At 38.4% G+C, this 18,699-nt stretch overlaps 1 protein-coding gene across 1 annotated transcript in view; it reads right to left on the bottom strand.

Annotated features, from left to right (window-relative positions):
* Nucleotides 1-18,699, bottom strand: part of LOC118321456 (inactive N-acetylated-alpha-linked acidic dipeptidase-like protein 2) — a 224,246-nt gene that overhangs the window by 112,074 nt on the left and 93,473 nt on the right. The window contains exon 9 of the mRNA XM_035652775.1: nucleotides 5,814-5,960. Within this exon, the coding sequence (XP_035508668.1) occupies nucleotides 5,814-5,960 (147 nt within the window). The remainder of the gene's footprint in view (nucleotides 1-5,813; nucleotides 5,961-18,699) is intronic.

Consider the following 18,699-nt stretch of genomic DNA (forward strand, 5'->3'; position numbering starts at 1 on the left):
AGTTCATTCAGATGATGAAAAATACCTGCCAGGTATGCCAGCCTTGCTACAAGTTCAGCAACGTGATATCTAGCTTTAAGGGCTCTCTCATTTACCTTTGTGGTTTTTCTCATGAAAGTTGCATGTTTCTCCGTGTGTTCACGCAGGCGAACAAAATAGTCCGCATTCTTGTTTTGAAGCGAAGGGTGTATCGTTTGGAGATGGCGTTTAAGCTTACTTGGGACCATTGCACTGTTGGATAGCTTTTCACCACACACCAAGCACAACAGAGTCGGTGCCGTTGCATCCCCGGTGAAAGTAAATCCAAATGAAAGATAGCTTTCGCTGTATTGCCTCGAGACTTTGCTCGAGCTCACCGTCTTTGCTTTCTTTTGACCTCCACTCATACTAGGGCCTTCATCTGGGTCCGAATTTTGTCCAGGGTCCAGTTCGGAGTTAGCATTTTTCCTTTTCAAAAACTTCTCCATCACTGTCACCGTATAGTCTCGCTAGCCACAATGCCACTGTCACCGCCACCTGTCGCATCCATGCATCACTATTTCTCTTGTCTCAAAGTACAAGGCAATTAGCTACCTGTTGCCACCTACTGATATGGAAGAGTATTACATGATAACTCTGCCAGTCACTAGACAGCACAGACACTCGACTTGTTTTTTTTTAGACCAATTAGGTGAAATTGGATCATTTCCCACGGCACACCTGACAATATCTCACAGTGGTTGAAAAACACTGTACTATGGTATGGTTTGTTTATAAACAAATTATTTATATATAAACATAATTTCCAGGAAACTGGGTGCTGCCAGTGCTGATGTTCTCTCTTTATTTGGGTTTGTTTGGGTTGACCACATTTTGGATCAGGTCTAATTATCCTCAGGTATATTTGGACCAGGTCTAACTTTGAACTGGGTCTCTCTCTGTCAAAATCAATTTACAGTTTTCTTTTGAATTCTGTCCCTGACCTCTACTATGTGCACCACAGTGGCTCACTACTGTCAAGCAAAGGTAGAAGTGCACTGCTGGGACACTTTGCCTTCAAAACATGGAGGTTTCACAAACCACACATGTCTCTTGTCATCTGAGGGCTGGACAGCAATTACAAACTGCAGGGTGGACTTCTGACTGAACCAACAGAAGGGCAATAGAAATGCAAAATAAACAGGTGAGATAAATTGAGGACAAACTGAAGAGGATTAACTGTGTTGTCTTTTTGCCACAGAGAGCTCATTTTAGGGGTCTTGCTGAGGGTACAGAGTCAAATAATAGCAACAATTATGTAGAGCTTCTTTTCCTTTTGTTTGAACACAACAAAGGTTTGTATTACAGCCTGGGAGTGTTAAGTGGCAAGTGGTTGAAATCTAAAATGACATAATTACAGCTATTGCTGATGTAGAGAGAGAAGAAATTAAAAATGAGGCCATGGAAGCACAAATTACTGTTGTTACTCTGGATAGGTAACTGATACCAATCATTTGCAGAGCTGTCAGTAAGTTTAAGGAAGTGACAGAAGGCAGGAGGGCAAGATGTTGCAGTCCTGGTCCTGCATGTTTGGAGGACTAGAATAGTCCGGGGGGAGTTGCAGTAATGGCCTCCAGTCTAAACAGAGTACATGCCAAAGTGAAGATGAAGCCCTCTGGCTCTATTAATCCTTTGCTCTCCCCACCTGAACCCGAATGTGGCCCTAAACCTAGGAGCAGCAAAGATAAGGGGATGTCAAATATTCTTCTCACACCTCACCGACCTGTTCTTTTCCAGGTCCGCAAAGCCAATGCTCCATGACATATGTCAGAGACAACTCCCACGCATGGCACCAATAGGATGGAATTTTACTGCCAGATTTCTGTGCACAGTGGTGATTTCTTCACCATTACAGTATGTGCTGAAGAAGTTTTTGGGAGTATTGTGTTACATCACGATGAATGTTAATAATGATATGATGGTTATGTTGCTCATCCGGCCAACTTTTCTTCCAGTAATGTAATTCTTTCAGGGTTTCTGCAGATTTCAACAAGTTAAATTTAAGACCATTCCAATTATCAATTCAATGCAAGACCTATTTCACATCTATATAGGCAAAACAAAGTACAAAGAATATGAAGGAAAAATCAGGTCCATGTCAGTTTCATTTTGTAGGTGTTACACCATGATGTATACAAATTTGAGACAAGAACACATTCAAAACAAGACTGGAAAATGCATCATTATACAAGCAACTTCAATCATCCAATACATTTTTAAGTGCTGTCACAATCATATGTCAAAATCATTATCTACAGATGCTGCAGGATGCCCGTTTTCATTACCAGGTCTGAAACATCACCACTAGATGCCACTAAATCATACACACCGGTCCTTTAAGACATTTTAAGTCCTAAAATTTAGAATTTAAACTTTTTAAGACCCCACTGACACCCTGTTTCATATTGGTAATATGTAATTCTTCCAGTTTTTGTGAATAAAACAGGTATGCATTTGCATCCTCAACTCACAAACACCCCATACTTCCACTCCAGTACAAATTAACATCTTTGTGATGCCTCAACCATCTTAAAACAACCGTGCAAACTTTCTCAAACAAACTTTGTAAAATTATTGCAGGGGGTGAATAATCACAGGATGGCATGGGGCGCGTTAGTGCACGGAGGAGAAAACTTTCATGTAGTGAGAGAAAAACAGATGCTAAACGAGAAAACAAATGTTCAATGAACCACACTCCTGTCACAAACACCGTGGCACTGCTGCATAACATCTGGTAGTTTCCATACACATTACCAGCACCACAACTCTGTTTACTGGGCATATGAGGATGAATGAATACAATTATACACACAGTAGATCACATATAGTGGTCTGGAATATTGAACAATGCTGGAACTGAGGCAGAAGTTGCTCAAATAGATGCTTGTGTGGAATGGGGCCATATGCATCTGCTTTGATAAATTACCTCTAAGGGTTCAGTTCACTCTCTCCTGTGTCTTCTTTAATCTTTGACCCTCGCAGATTTCTGTCTCAATAATGGCGAGAACATTCTTTAAATATTTATCTTCTTTAAGAAAATATCCTTCAAATAATCTTACATTACTAGAAATAGAAATGTGTGATATTTAGTAAACTTCAGGGGCCAAATGTCTAATGTTCAGATACTACTTTAACCCGTTCAGATCTCATGTCCATTCTATTGGCCATGCTTTTATGATCACAGTGCTCCACATCATAAAAATACTTAATTACAAGTAAATGTCCCAGGGCTTTTAAAAGTCTCCTTAAGTATGTTAGATAAGTACAATAGCATTATCAGGAAAATGTACTTAAAATATCAAAAGTAAAAGTAGTGCAGTAAAATGTCCACTGTGACATTATGTATGACATCATTATTGTTATTAGTGATATAAGGAGCATTTTACTGTTGAAGCTGGAGATAGTTTAAAATTCATATAAACATAAGATAGAAACCACTATAATAAATTAAGGATTGTAATGTAGAAGAAAGAACAAAACAAACAAATTCAAATCAATATTTAAATGAAACTATCTAAGTTTAATGGACAAATTTCTTGTTGATAGAATTGCTGACAACCTAGATATCTGAAACATGGCATAGCTGCTGTATAACTGTCAAGAGGAGAAGAATAAAGTGACACACAATGGATATACTATAAATACAAGTACCACAAAATTTGACAAAATCTACTTGAATACTTTCCACCATTCCACTAGTTCTATCCTGTGAATACAGCATGTCTTTTTGGGTTGATGAGAATCTGGAGTTCAGGAAAAAAGTATCACAGCCTCCTCATTAAAATAAGGGCCATTCACCATGACAACACCAATAATGTGTCATGGTGGGAAAAACAAAGAGCAGACCACAATCTGTGTTCAGTGTGTGGGAGAAAACAATGAGAAATATGACTAATACAGTACTGTTAAAAATGAAGGATACAACAGTTAAAAATAACAGAGAAATTTGGGTCAGTGACAGTGCTGTCTGCATTTTGAGCTCCATTTGTGGCATATGTTTTGGGCAAAACAATACAAACTGACAAAAGCAGTTTTATCAATGATTATGTTGCCAGGTGCAGAGACATCTGCCTTTCAAAACATACTTTTTGGCCCACACACGCACTTAGTTTGAACAAAAACTGTCCTGCTTAAGTGATCAGTTTTGGAGGATGTTTGCTACAAACAGACAACCACTGAGGCTGTCAAATTCTAAAAACAATATCACTGTTCAGTGTGGTAATACATTGCCAGACACTTCTGTTATATAACTGTGTCTACATTGTGAAAATGTAACTCTTTCAATAAGAGGTCACTCTATAGCTCAAGAGGAGTAAAGAGTGGGAGGTTCTATAAATGTGATAATGCATGCAGGTCACCAATCCAGGTCTTGTATTACTCACTTCTCTTAATACCAACTTGCTGTGTGCCTACAGGATGTTTGCTTCTCACAGCTTAGTTCATCTAAGATATATCTAATTTACCTGGGCCTGTATTTACCAATTGTCTGAGAGTTTAAAATCTGTCCAACCAAAATTCTCAGATTGATTGATTTGGTCCTTATAGGCCTAGAGATAAAGCTATTTTACCTATATATAATATATAATATCTTATACTTTATAACCTTTTAAAATGAATCCTATCTGTGCTGATACATCCCCGTTTCATGGCAAAGCATAGAATCCAAGTTGCAGGACTAATAATGGCTAATTGGGAAATTTAATTTTATATATATATAAATATAACTTAGTCAGCAATAGTATTTGTCTATTTGTTTAAAGCATAAACATTAAAACTGTTTGGAAAAGGGCAGGCACCAAAATATGATATGTGATTGGATGATCCATCTGTCTATCACTGTCAATCTCAGGCGAGCTTCACTAAAGTCTCAGTAAAGAAATAAAATAAAACAGGAAATTGGATTACCCACATATTTGTAACACAGCAGTTCCACTTTAATGCTAATGTATGCATACTGGACTTTCCCCTTGCAGAGTCAAGCATATTTATGTATCAGACTGTTTTTAATTCAATTTGGGTTTTGTTTCTTCCCCCAAATAAAGCCAGGTCTGTGCATTTCACCCTCCACTACTTATTATTTTCAGGTTGTGAAGATGCCTTGAGGGTGGATAACATCATAAAGATCTCTTGCAATAATTAAGCTTAAAGTTGCCATCCTAGCCACAAGTTCCAAATTTGAGTGGGCAGACTTAGCTGGGGCTAAATCTCTGTGTTTCCACCCAAAGGCAATACAACAAACAAAAATACTGAATTTTTAATGGAAGTAAATGGGGGTATGCATAATTTGTTAGGTCTGTGAAGTTTATTTGTTGCTTATATTGAGACTTAATCCATAACGCTGCGTGTCGAGCTGAGTCTGTAAATTATGTTTTTTCTATCTACATTATACTATTAGTCTTAAAGGCTGCAGATTGTTGTTATCACATCCAGTCCCCAATGTGTCAGAACTGGACAAATACTGCACTGACACACTGTATGTATCTTTTTCTTTAAAAGATGACACTTTTGTTCAACAAATTATATACTCAGACTACTGACAGCTGTCTGTATCTTCTGAGAGAGGGATTTTAACTTCCAAGAAATACAAAGATAAATAAGTGATGGCCTGTAGCAGAAGTTTATCACAGCTTTCTGTCAGTGACAAGGTGTGTCTTCAATGCAGTCTCTCCACAGTGATTATGGACCTTAAAATTCAAGTACAGCCATAAGGGGGTCGTCTGAAACTGGAGGGTCGTCAGTAGGCAAAATGATAGCAGAGGAAGTAAAAAAAAAAAAAAATCAATCTGTTGTTTTACCTCTTCTGCTTTGGTCTGCTCGAAGGCGAACTCCATAGTGGGCACAGCAAGTTGGTTGGCGAAGAAGTTCACATCTCCAGGCAACTGCAGCGAGCTGACGTTGGGTCCGGGGCAGTTTCCACCGCGAATGCAGCTCAGCAACTGTCTCTAAAAGAGAGGACAAAAAAGGACAATGAAAAACTCAGTGAGTTAAATTCACTGGTGGAAAGGTGACAGAGGGGGTTTAGAAAAGCAAAAACACACAAATTGCTGCCATGTTAATAAATTAAACTGCCTGAATTATCAGCTCAGGGCTTGTGTTTTACTAACTATAGATTTATAGTAGCAATAGAACAATGCCATGACATATGGCATGTGTGTTAAGTTTATCAGCATCTAAGTGTTACAGGTTAATAAGGGTTAAAAATGGGAAATTAAGATGGTTCCTTCACACCATTCACACAAGAGCCCAGTATTTTTATTGTTACTGTATGTGTGTCGGCATATTGTAAAGTATATCTACTGAAACAAAGACATCGTTTTGAAACCTTTTGAACACTTCCACTCCTCTGCTATAAATAAATACTTAAAGACTCCATCCACTCAAAAATGTGTTTTTCTTACATTTACATCCCATTAAACATCAAACCTTGACTTTACTGTCTTTACTGGTGTTTTCACATAAAATATGTGAGTCAAACCTATCAAAGGCAAGCTAGATTTGAATTTCAAAAGCCAATCACCATCTAGTAAAGAAACCTGAAACCTAAAGTCTGCAGAGCGGACTTGTTAGCACTAGCATAGCGGAAGTTTTGACAGCAAACATGGTACAGTGTGTAGTTTTTGGATGTAAACTGGACCCTGGAGCTTCCTTACACCAGTGTTTCTCAAATATAGAGTACTGCAGTCGGTACTTGAAATTATCCTCAGTGAAGCACAAGCCATTTGTGCAATTTCATTTTAAAAGACGCAGTTCAATTAAACCACAATGCTGTCTTGGTGTAAGATGACAAACACTGGTCTGCCATGAAGGATTCTAATGAAGCATTTTAGTCACTGATGGTGTAGTGCTGTATTGTACCTCTTTATAAGCATTGTTTTCATCAAAAATGTTTTGTGCAGGTCAGGGGGTACTTGGCTGTAAACATATTTCAAAAAGTGTACAATAATGAAAAAGGTCTCACTGTAACTTTGTAGCAGATATTACATGTTTCACAACCACTTCTGCCACTGCCAGTAACAAGCTAACAAGGTTAACACAAATAACAAATAGCTTACTACACTTACCATTCTAATATATCTGCTAGCCACCAATTCTGGTGCACAACAGACTTGTCTAGGTTCTGGTCATCTAGTTACAGCACAAGTCTCTATTTGGTTGTGTTTTCTTGTTTTTGCAGTGTGTTTCTGTATTTGTCTGCAAGCACTCAGCACACATAAAATAATACACACTCATGGGATAAATAAATAAATAAATATATACAGATGGGTAACAATTTAAAACGACAAAATAACATAAACCTCCTACTAAAACCATCTCTATTCTCCCAAAGTGTTCAATATATTCACCTAATTTTCATTTCCATTGTTTCATTGTCTAAATTTTCACTCGTCTGTATATTGTGCAATGTGGAGCCTGAGCAATACTTAAGCCTGAGCAAAATGTCTCTGAGCAAAAAGAGGAAGAACTCACGAACAAAGGAGCAAAACTATGGCTACCTACTCAGTTAAACACTTTACACCAATTGCTAAAAGCCACACAGAAAGCATGATCTTTGTACGTATGCTGACAGAACCTGGACACATGTACAAACCATGTCTTACATACAGTATACCTCATACTTACCTCCTTATGTAAATAAGTTCTACAACTTTGCTATACCACCTATGGACCCCTCTCAGAGATATTTTCTGTCCTTTTACAGCACAGATAGAAAAAGCACAGAGTGAATAAACAATAAAATGAATATTGCTTTTACTTTATTTGCACAGCGTTTCTGTATTTGGTTGTGTTTTCCATATTTGCAGGGCTCACTGTAAGCTATGATTTCATGTGATAGTAGTGGTAAAACTTAAGAACATAGCAAAAGCCCTGTTATACAACCATTATCAGGTACAAGTTGGGGCTTGAAATAAACAGTATGTACACTACTTCCTACAAAAAAAGTGGGATTTCTGAAAACGCAAACTTGATTTGGCAATTTGCATGTCCTTGCTTAGACCTAGCGATTACAGTGCCTTTTAATACTATTCTTGAGGAACATTTGAGGTGAGGTGAGGGTGCTATTAACATTTGGCACGTGGCTAATAATCCAATTCAAGCTTATGTCACACTTTTCACAGCTAACATGTCGCTTGTCATCTAGGTTGGCCACTTTCTGGTGTTATTCCTAATTGAAAGAACAACAAGTCTGCTATACAGCAACTGTTGAGAGAGCATAGTGGGCAGTGGAAGGAAACAGAATGCAACAGTCAATCATTTAGAAGCTTATCTCAACTGTCCACATCTGCTGAGGCCACCTGGTGTCACCATGTTCTTCTGTCACATTGCATTTAATTAGAGTTTGCTTTTATCAAGGTCTGTCAAGGAGAGAGAGCTCTGTTGTCCAATCATCCCCACCACTGTCACTGACACATTGTTGTCAACCTTTTTGTATTTAGACCGCTGCTGTGACATGCTCCCACTCTAACTGAATGGCGGCCAGTAAATAACACCTTTAACCTTGCCTCATCCAGCCAACATGTACCGTGGTGTCACAAGGAAATGTCTCTTTTTAATCTTACACTTTTTCCATTTACTCCCAGTAAAAGAAGGAAGGGCAAAAACATTTACACACATATCAATATTCATGAAGGGCATTTCATTACCCACTTATGGCTAATTGTGGGAGTTAACAGGGTGGGAATAAATGCTTGTTCATGTGTGCAGAATTTAAAAGTTGATTGAGATTCCTAATGGGGAACTTATTGCAATACTGCTTGGTATATTCAACTTTCTTTTTACTTACAGCAGACCATTAGTATGGAATTCAAGCAAAGTTATGTATATGTGAAGTCTGTAGTGTTTTAATCTACAAACAGGAATTGATGCATTTGGGGTTCCTAAAAGAATTCATAGCCACCATGGCTAAATGGAGAAAGAAAAACCAACAAAAATGTAAACTTCAGCTACAGCAAGAAAAACAATATACAACAGCACTGACTACTTAACAATAAGGATTGTAGTAAAACAAGACCAGGCAAGAGACCTTACCAGACCGCAAGTGCAGCTCCGGAACAAGTATTTTTCACAAACATACGCAACCCAGTTACCTGGTGAAGTCAGGCTGCTGTTATACTGCTCACTTCCACTCTCTGAGGGCAGCTGTCAACCCAGAAAGCTGTTGCTACGCCAAGCAGGGAGGACTACAGATCCACCAGGCAGCAGTGCTGAAAGTAGCTGACATCTGTCTCTGCACTCTTGGGTCAAATAAAGTCAATAACTTGGCAACACTGGCAGGTGAGGTGAGGTGAAGTGTGCCCTATTGGGCCACCTCAAATTTGCACACGTTCATGTGTGATATGTGAACTGTCATACATCAACATTAAAACAATGTGTGTCAGTATGTCAGCCAGTAAGGGACATTCACTTTTCTGGGCTGCCAAAAGTGAAACCCATTGTGTAGGAAATATTATATTAAGCAGCTACTAGAAACTTTGTGTTGACTCTGGCAGCCCCTGTGGACATAAGCGGTAGTGTTTCTACTGCCTCGTTTCAATGATTTCAAGGCGAATCCAAAACAGCAGGCATTAAGAACAACTATATAAAAACAGCCAATATTTCCGCTGACGTTCTTGTTTGTGTTGGTCATATAGAGGCTATTAAATTGAGACCATTTCAAAACCAACAGCACCGAGGTGGGTCTCTTCCAGGTTTGGCTCTTGGCATCCAAGGGCTGAGTCAGTTAATATTAGCTTACTAACTAAAAGCAGTTACAGCAGCAGCTAGTGAAGTTGAGGCAGAGATGCTGGGGGACATCAGAGAGAAAACTAGAAAATATTTTCTGCACTATATATGATCCAGTTTTTACCCAAATGATCTAGATGAAATCAGTGAGACCCGGCCCCCAAAAACCCTCCACTCTGGCAGAAACCATGCTGTTGGTTGCTAGCTAATTAATGAATCTTAGCTCTGTAGTGCCAAAAGTTGAAGATTGACTGATGGGTGGATTTCATTATATTATTCGTTGAAATTGGATGGTTAATTAAAATTAAAATCCAAAGAAATTGATTTGGACATAAATTGTTAAATGGTTGTGTGTAGATGTAATCTAAAAGGCATAAAAGCATTTTTCATTTCAAGTTTACGATTAAAAAGAAACAAAACAAAACAAACCACAGTAACCCTGTAATAGTATGCAAAATAAAAAATATTTAGTATTTAGCCCTTAAAAATGACTCTTAATCACCGTCACAAGTCAGTTACAAATCCAACTGAAGTCTGACCAAGTCGAGCTGAGCCGAGGTTTATTTGGTGCTATGTCGGGCTGATTAACCTATGGACATTTGCTTTAACACTGTAAGATATGTTACTGTCTTGAAATAAAAGGAGTGTAATATGAATCAGCACAATATATAGCTTTCTTAACACAAAGTTGGAACAAGATGAGTCATGTACTCAAGTCAAGTGCCAATGGGTGATGAATGTCTTCAGTTGGGTTGAGATGTGGTGACTGTGAGGGCCATTCAATTTCATACTCATGAGACCATTCAGTGAGCACTATTTCCGCATTTATCATCTTAAACTTCTCATGTGTCTATGCATAAAATGTGTGGAAGCCATTAGTTCCCATAAGCCTATAAACACCAGAGAACAGTATAATGGTAATACTGGTGGCTACAACTCATACATAGTAAACACTTGTGATTGCACACACAAATGTGTGACCATGTCAAGACTCAAAGTCTGGATGGGTGTGCTTCATTTCCTGTAACCAGGACACAATCTGCTGTTGTATGATTTTCTCTCACTTTTAGTGACTTATTGAAACTGTGCAGACTAAAATGAACAACAAAAACACAAAACAATTTTCTCTGAAAGAAAGTGCAATATTTGGAATTTATAATAGGCCTATTATATAGAACGTACGCATACCATGTGCCTCTTGCATGTTTCAAGTAATTTTCCATTTTCTAAATCTGAATCAAGTTTAAGTCATAATGACTGCAGTCCACACTGTGCTGTTCAGCATCAAAGGGGGAGACAAACACCCTGTGACTTTACAGGAGCCTATATACAAGGGGTGGGCACAATAAAAGCAACAATAGTACAATTTAATGCAATTCAATAGCATTACAGTAAATACTACCATTCTAAGCTCTTAATGTTCTGTGTTTAGTTGAGACTGTGTGCAAGAGGTGTTAATCCAACTCTGAGCATTTTATCATATTAGTTGTGGTGCTGTTGCATTGGATTTCTTACTGGGTACATACTGTATATCATACGGAATAACACTGTGCAGCTATTGCTTTTATTGTATCCAGCATCAATCCACCCACTGTACAGGCTCAGTCACCCTGTCATCAGACTGAATACAAGCTACAACGGCATGTCCTCACCTCTGTATTCTACTGGAACGTTGCTGCTAAACCAAGATATCGGATGAACTTCATTTGAACTTGATTTGCATGAATTCCTGTGATTAGAAAAGGCCCTACCACCACTGAGCAATCCAATTGGTCAGCAAGTAGGCCATCAAACGAGCACTGAATGTCCATCCTGTATCCACAAGCTAAAACAATTTACAGTAGTTTCTCCCAGGGTCCTTAAGCGAGACACAACGGGACAACGGCACCACTGTTATCTGAAACACATTACTTCCAGTGGCTTACTTCCATCTGAAAGGGCCTTTAGCTAGCTCTAGCCAAGAGATGTCTATCATCATGTAGAAAGTAAAGAAAAAGGTTTGTGAATGTGAGGAGAATTACCACATACATATTTACCTTTATAAAGTAATTTTATTAGTTTCCAGCAGGTTGCCTAATTTCTAAATACTGAAAATGCCCATATATAAGCTATCATGACATTGTGGCAATGTTTTCTATGCCGTTGCAAACACCCAAACGCAGCCTTTGTCGCTCTTTATACTACAGATGATATTGCTCTTTCATGCGCATGTGTATTTTTCATGTCTAGGTAAGGCAAATCGTGACACTGACAAGCTCAGTGGTTCCCAACCTGTGGGTTGAATTGTACAAAAGGTTACCTAAAATTATCTAAAACTAATTTCTGACGCAATATACTAAGGAACTAATCTGCTTAATATTCATCCAAATCACCCGTTTTACACAAATTATTTTTATTCACTGTTTGGGTTCATTCACTCATCGTACAGTTTATCAGTTGTTCTGTACTTTTACTGATGCATTGCATATAATATAAAATATCCATGAAATATGTCACTTAGTCAGGGGTCGTCAATTTACACAAGGATAGAAAAAGTGTCACTTATGGAGAAAGGTTGGGACCCACTGCTGTAGTGGATCAGTGGGTCTATTACACAAAATGATGTAAAACTTACTGAAAGTGCTTTGGTTGTATGCAGCTGTAACCCAGCAGGTATTTTAGTTTGTAAACCCTACAGGGATCCAACCTATATAAAATAATTCCTCTTGACTTTGGCTGCAATCTTGTATTCTGTATCTCAAAGGAAAAAATATTTTAGGATTTCTGTGTTGGATGAAAAACTAGCTTAACCACCTGTTTTCAACAAACTGTGATTTAAGAAAATATACGGCTGGTTTTGAGAGAATTGGGTGACCTGGGGTTATGGCATTTACTCATCACTTAAAAAGGCCTGTGCAGTCTTTGAATTCCAACAATAAAGAAATGGAGAACAGAGAAAAATACCTCAACTTAAGTCACAAAGTAAGATTATATATAGAGATAGACTATCGTTCCATCAGCTGGAGAAAAGATTTAAAGTCAGGTCATGTCCCTCCTCTCTCCTTTCCCTCTCTTACAACCAGACGCAGTGCATTAAAAGATAGTGTCAGAAGGGGAAAAGAGAAACAGAGACAGTCAAAATGAAAGTAGAGTACTTTAGAGAGGGAATAATAAAAAAGAGAGGTGTAAAAAAAGGGATGCAACGGGAAGACACAGAGAATAAACAAGTGAGCAGGGAGGGAAAGAGTGAGAGAGAGCAGAGAGAATGGGTAATTATAGCCTATGGTGCCACGCCGAGAATCAATATTTAATTTCTTTGTCTGCTATGATAAGGAGAGACTGAAATCATTTCGAGATCTCAGCTAACCACTCAATACCTCTCAATCTACAAAATCATATGTGCTATTCAGAATGGCTTGCTGGGCTTGGATGTAAAAGCTTGAATCTAGATAATCCTCCGGAGTGACTATTGAGGCTATTGGCTAAAAGAGGTTTGAGTTAAGGAAGAAGATTTGGAGGTTTTTAGAATTAAAACACAGTATAAAACCAAAGTCACAGAGCTCGCTCATAAAACAATCTTTCAAAGAATTGTATTTTCCTTGAGGTTTTAAAGTCTTTATTTCTGTCCTCACCTTTGTTAACACCATATTTCCATGACCATAGTTGAATAAAATAAATCCTCCCATTTTCCTCAAAATAATAAATGGCCCCAACATTTTGTACACTCAGCGTACATCAGCATTATGACACGTCAAATAAGTGGAGGGTGGCAGAGAGTAGCGGCGCACAGTAATCAGAATGCAATCCACAGCAACAACAAAGTGCCAAATGACAAAAAACAACTTTGCATTATGTGTGAGATGATAATAATAATTCCGTTCCGGACCGTGGTCTTTGGAAAAGCCATTTGCAGCTGTTGAACTGAAAAGCATGTCCCAGCCATCCAGAAATGAGTGACTGGGATATTAAAGACACAAAGAGAGGGAGATAGAGAATGGGAGAGACAGAGAGGGAGAGAGGAAGACTGAGAGAGCAAATACAAAAAGTCTAAAACTAGTCTTTTTCTGTCTGTCTTGTCTTAATCACTTTTACTGACCGTAATGGAAAACAGAGTTACATACCAGTGCTGTGGTCAAGACCAGGACTAGTCGAGGCTAGGTCAAGACTGAGTCCAAAAAGATACTAGTCAAAAATCCAAATGGGAGAGACAGAGTCAGGATTCTGCCATTGCCTTGAGATGAGTTTTGGCAGCCAGGCATATGATTGCAAGTGAAGAAGAAGAAGAAGAAGAAGAAGAAGAAGAAGAAGAAGAAGAAGAAGAATTCTTTATACACACACACTGCATGCACATGTGGACATGCAAAGGGGAGAGATGGTGGAGTGATTGGGCTGCCACGTTACCAGCGCCCCATGAGCGGTTCCCAAGCCAAGTCCCTACACACTGAGCTACTGCCGCCCCTATAAGTAACACTGATTGATGTCAGTGCCTGTTTCAGATGCATTTTGTATAAATTCATTACATGTATACATTTTGAACAAGCACGTTTCATCACTGGTTTTGTTTTTGGGGAAAAAAAACCATATTGATGCCTTGGTTTGGTCAAGCAGTCTATTAGTGCAACAGACAATTGTAAGTAATAAGCCCTTTGATCCAGCAGAGGGCACCCCACTATCAGCTTGACCTATGGCATAGCCTATTGACCTGTTAGTAAACTCATTTTGTGTCCTTTAGTACAAAAATAGAGGACACTAGCAAACAAAGCCGTCTTGAGCAGACAATTATGACACCAAAGCATCTGAGATGCACTGTGTTTTATTGAGAACTTCCTGTGTAACAGGAAATGGAACTGAAATGCTGCTATAACTGAACGTCCAGCAGGTGTCACTGTTTACCAGAGAACCTGTGAACAATCCTCTATATGAAGGCTTCATTTGCCAAAACAGATATCTTAGTTTTTATTTATTTATCTAAATCTTTTTGTTTTGTTTTTTGTGCAATCTGGTAAATCAATCAAACTGGTGTTGGGTTGTTTCGATATCTCCATTTTTAAAAATGTTCATACATTTTCTTATTGTGCACTCAAGGTATTAATCAATGGTTTATTCATTTTAAGAATTGTGTTTCTCTCTCTTTATCTTATCTCTTTATTTAAGTGCAAATACAGAGAAGAAGAGTACAAGTGAATGTAAACCATGATTACATCAAAGAAGCAAACAATGATTATTATTTAGTACTGGAAAATGCACGGTAAAACAGATGGTAATGTACATAAATCGTATCCCTCCAAGTAATTGGGTAATGCATAATTGTACTGTAAAATACACAGTACATTCTGCATGACCCACATGCTGTATAATGCCTATCCCACTCACAGTGAAGAAATCCTTTTCTCTCTATAGCAATTGACAAAATGATTGCTGAGTTGGTTAAAAGTCAACCTTGCAGAAGATTGTCCACAGAGAAACAGTGCACTTAGGGTATAGGCATTGATTAATCCTACCTAAGAGTAATTATGTATATTCCAGGGCCATAGGTTATACACACGTTAGGCTGTAATCTGTCTTTAATTAATTTAGGGGCAATCTATTAAGCAGAAATGAATCTCAAGAAAGCTCTGGGCATGTTACTACACCTGCCTCAACCAAACACTACAAACAAACACTAAGTCTTGCATGGCCTTGCATGATTTGGACAAATGCATCGTGCCACAGCACCTGATGAATGTCACAGCCACGAGTAATGACAGTGCTCATTCTTCACCTAACACACATTTTCATACTTCTGCTGCTGTGATAGGAAACTGTGATGGAAGGGCCACGTTGACAGTCGCATAAATACCTTCTGAGGCCGAGTGGCTTCTCCTCATGACTATGCATATTCATGGAGCCTGCCGCAGTCACACAATGCCTTTCCTGACAATACAAGAACTGTGGTAATTCAAACAGATTGCAGACAGCGTACTATTTCAAACATTATGCCAAGTGTGCTGTCGAACCATCTTGGATGGCTGCGCAACCATAAATGCAGAGACTCATTCTGGGGATTTATTATGAGCTTCTTTTCCACCGGTTTTATGTGTGAAACCATATCAATTAGACATATAAATTAAGACTCCCTTGCATATTCCCTAATGTAAATGATGTTCATATTTACCATTTATAGTGTGATTCTGTAGCCAGCCCATTGTCATCCCTTCATGTTTGAAAGCCTGTCATGGTGTCATAATTCAATTAAAATATCGGCCGTAATTTTCCCAGTCAGCGCATACTCTACAAGAGGACGATTTGTCACAGTGAATACAAATTCTGTTCAAAACACATCATTTTGTGAGATTTTAGGATTAAGTCAGGTGGTAGAGGTTTTTGTATTCATACAAAGACTAGTATGCAGAAAAAGATTCTCTAATGGATAAGTGATGGTAATCATAAAAAGCATGTCACCTGTTTTCCCCTACATTTAACCAGTGACAATGAACCTGTATTTATTCTGTAAGCACAATGTTGAATGGTCTAGTGTTTTTTGGATCCCATGGACACATGGGTAATTTCAAGCGTAAACAGCAAAACAAACTACCAATTTTTGGCAGATATTTTCATTTGAACCATATACAGCCAACTGGTCCCAGACCTGTTACAGATCTACTCCTGACAGCTCCAACTGTGACTGTTAGACTAAAACCAGCTTATTTCTACAACAGAGACATGAGAAAATAACACAATTGAAATCTTACCCTTGTGAGCCAACATGCTAAATAAACCCAGCTCAACACAGTAAAAAATGTTGAACCATTTATCGTTCTGTAAAAAATAGTTCATACTACACTATAATGTGGTTGTACCCAGCCTTATGACATTTTTTTAAGAAGACATATTTCGTAATATTACAACTGTGTTTTACTGTATTGCCATTCATTATCTGTTACATCTATCTTATTATCTATACACCCACCTCCACTTATGGGTGCTTCACAGGAGGAGCTCAAAGTTCAAGGTTCAAGGCTGATTCATTTATCATTCTACAACACAGGGTTGTACAACAACATGCAAGCAGTAGTCCCTTTGCTATGCACACAAAAAACTTATTTATGGTGAAGTGCGGAGGGGGAGTTGAGGAGCCTCAAGAGATATGCTAATGAACACATATCATTATAGAGTGTTATAAAGCGTTTGCGACATGTATGACGTGTATGACATGTTTATGTACTGCTTTAAAATGCTGCATATATATAAAGCATTATATATTTATAGATTTAAAATTATAGTACACTTGCTCAAAGTTGTTGGCAATGTTGAGAGAACTCTGCTCTCCATATTTTAAATGCCCTGATGTTGCCCTGTTTCTCACTGAAAAAAAACAAACAACTAAAAACGTGGACATCACTCCTACTCTAATAAGCCTTGACTCAGTTGAAAGGATTACAACTGCAGCTGTTTATTTCTGAAAGGATTCTGCATCAAAATATTATGTGCCTGCCGGACTCTATTGATGTCAATATGGTGGAGACAGGTGGGTGTGGGAGAGAGTGAAACACAGAGAACATAGTCAGACAGAAACACTGAGAAGTATAAAGCTGTAGTTGCTTTGAGCAAATACTTAGATGTTAATATGTTCCTCCAAGTGTATCACAGGTTTAGAGGTCACTAAAGGGATGTGCTGTGGTGTGTCAGCAAGAGACACTTATGTATAATGGGTTCTGATTTACACTGAAATAATTAAGACCACCAGTGTGGCTAGTGGGAATGTGTTTTATCAGTGTTTCTTCAATCACCAGCACTTAGTTACAGTATGTGCTCATTACACTGTTGGTGGCTGAAAATCCTCTCTAATCAGATCACTCAGCTTGACTGTGAATGGGTTGGTAGACTGGAGAAGACAACATCTACCAATGCATGCTATAGACCTATTAAACGTATATTAAAGTTGGAGACAGCAACAGGGACAAAACTGGATCCCAAACAGTGACATCATGTAAGCAGGTGTGACAATGACCATTGTAAGAACACAAATATTTTATATTCTTTAAAGACCCTGTAAAGTTTTGCTGTATAATATCAAATGTTCATTTCAAAATAAGCAATAGACCAGGGGTGTCCAAACTGGCCCGTGGTCCATTTTTTTTGGCCCGCAGCACATTCTAAAAAATATAATGAATATGGCCCACACATTGAACTTGCGCTTGACTGTATTGTTCTTCCTAGTTTTAACGCTAGGTGGAGCTACTGTCTTTAACACGGCAGCTTCTCTACAAAACAGGATTAATCAAAGAAGTTGAAGTTTTGCCACAGGAGACCAAAAAAAAAACCAAAGAAACGCAAGATAGCGAGTGAGTGTAGAAAATTTTAGACACGGTGGGAAAATGAATATTTCTTCACAGAAGCTAAGGGGAAATGTGTCTGTTTGATTTACAATGAAACTGTTGCAGTGATGAAAGAGTACAATGTACAAAGACACTATGAAACCAAACATCAGACCTACACAACCTATAGCGAGAACAGAAAGTTAAACAAATGGCAGCTAGCATGCTAGCTCAACAACAGTATTTTTTCTGTGATAAAAAAAACAGAGGAAAATGCCACAATAGCTAGCTACAAGGTAGCTCAGCTCATTGCCCGACACAGGAAGTCTTTCTCAGATGGTGACTTCATAAAACAGTGCCTCACTAAAGTAGCAGGAATAATGTGCCCGGAAAAAATGCGAGAATTCAACAACGTTAGCCTGCCCAGAAACACAGTTGTGGACTTGTCAGCTAACGTAAAGCATCAACTGTCAGATAAAGCTTTTGATTTTTACTCCATTGCATGTGACGAAAGCACAGATGCCACAGACACGGCACAGCTGGTAATTTTTTTGCGCAGAGTTGAAGATAACTTTTGCATCACGGAAGAGCTGCTTGATCTTAGGAGTCTAAAGAGCACAACAACGGGTAAAGAGGTTTTTGAAGCTGTGTCAGATGCAATTGACAAGATGGGACTAACATGGAA

Source organism: Morone saxatilis, unplaced genomic scaffold (genome assembly GCF_004916995.1).
Source record: "Morone saxatilis isolate NCDOM2014 unplaced genomic scaffold, NCSU_SB_2.0 Contig12, whole genome shotgun sequence".
Lineage (NCBI taxonomy): Eukaryota > Metazoa > Chordata > Actinopteri > Moronidae > Morone > Morone saxatilis.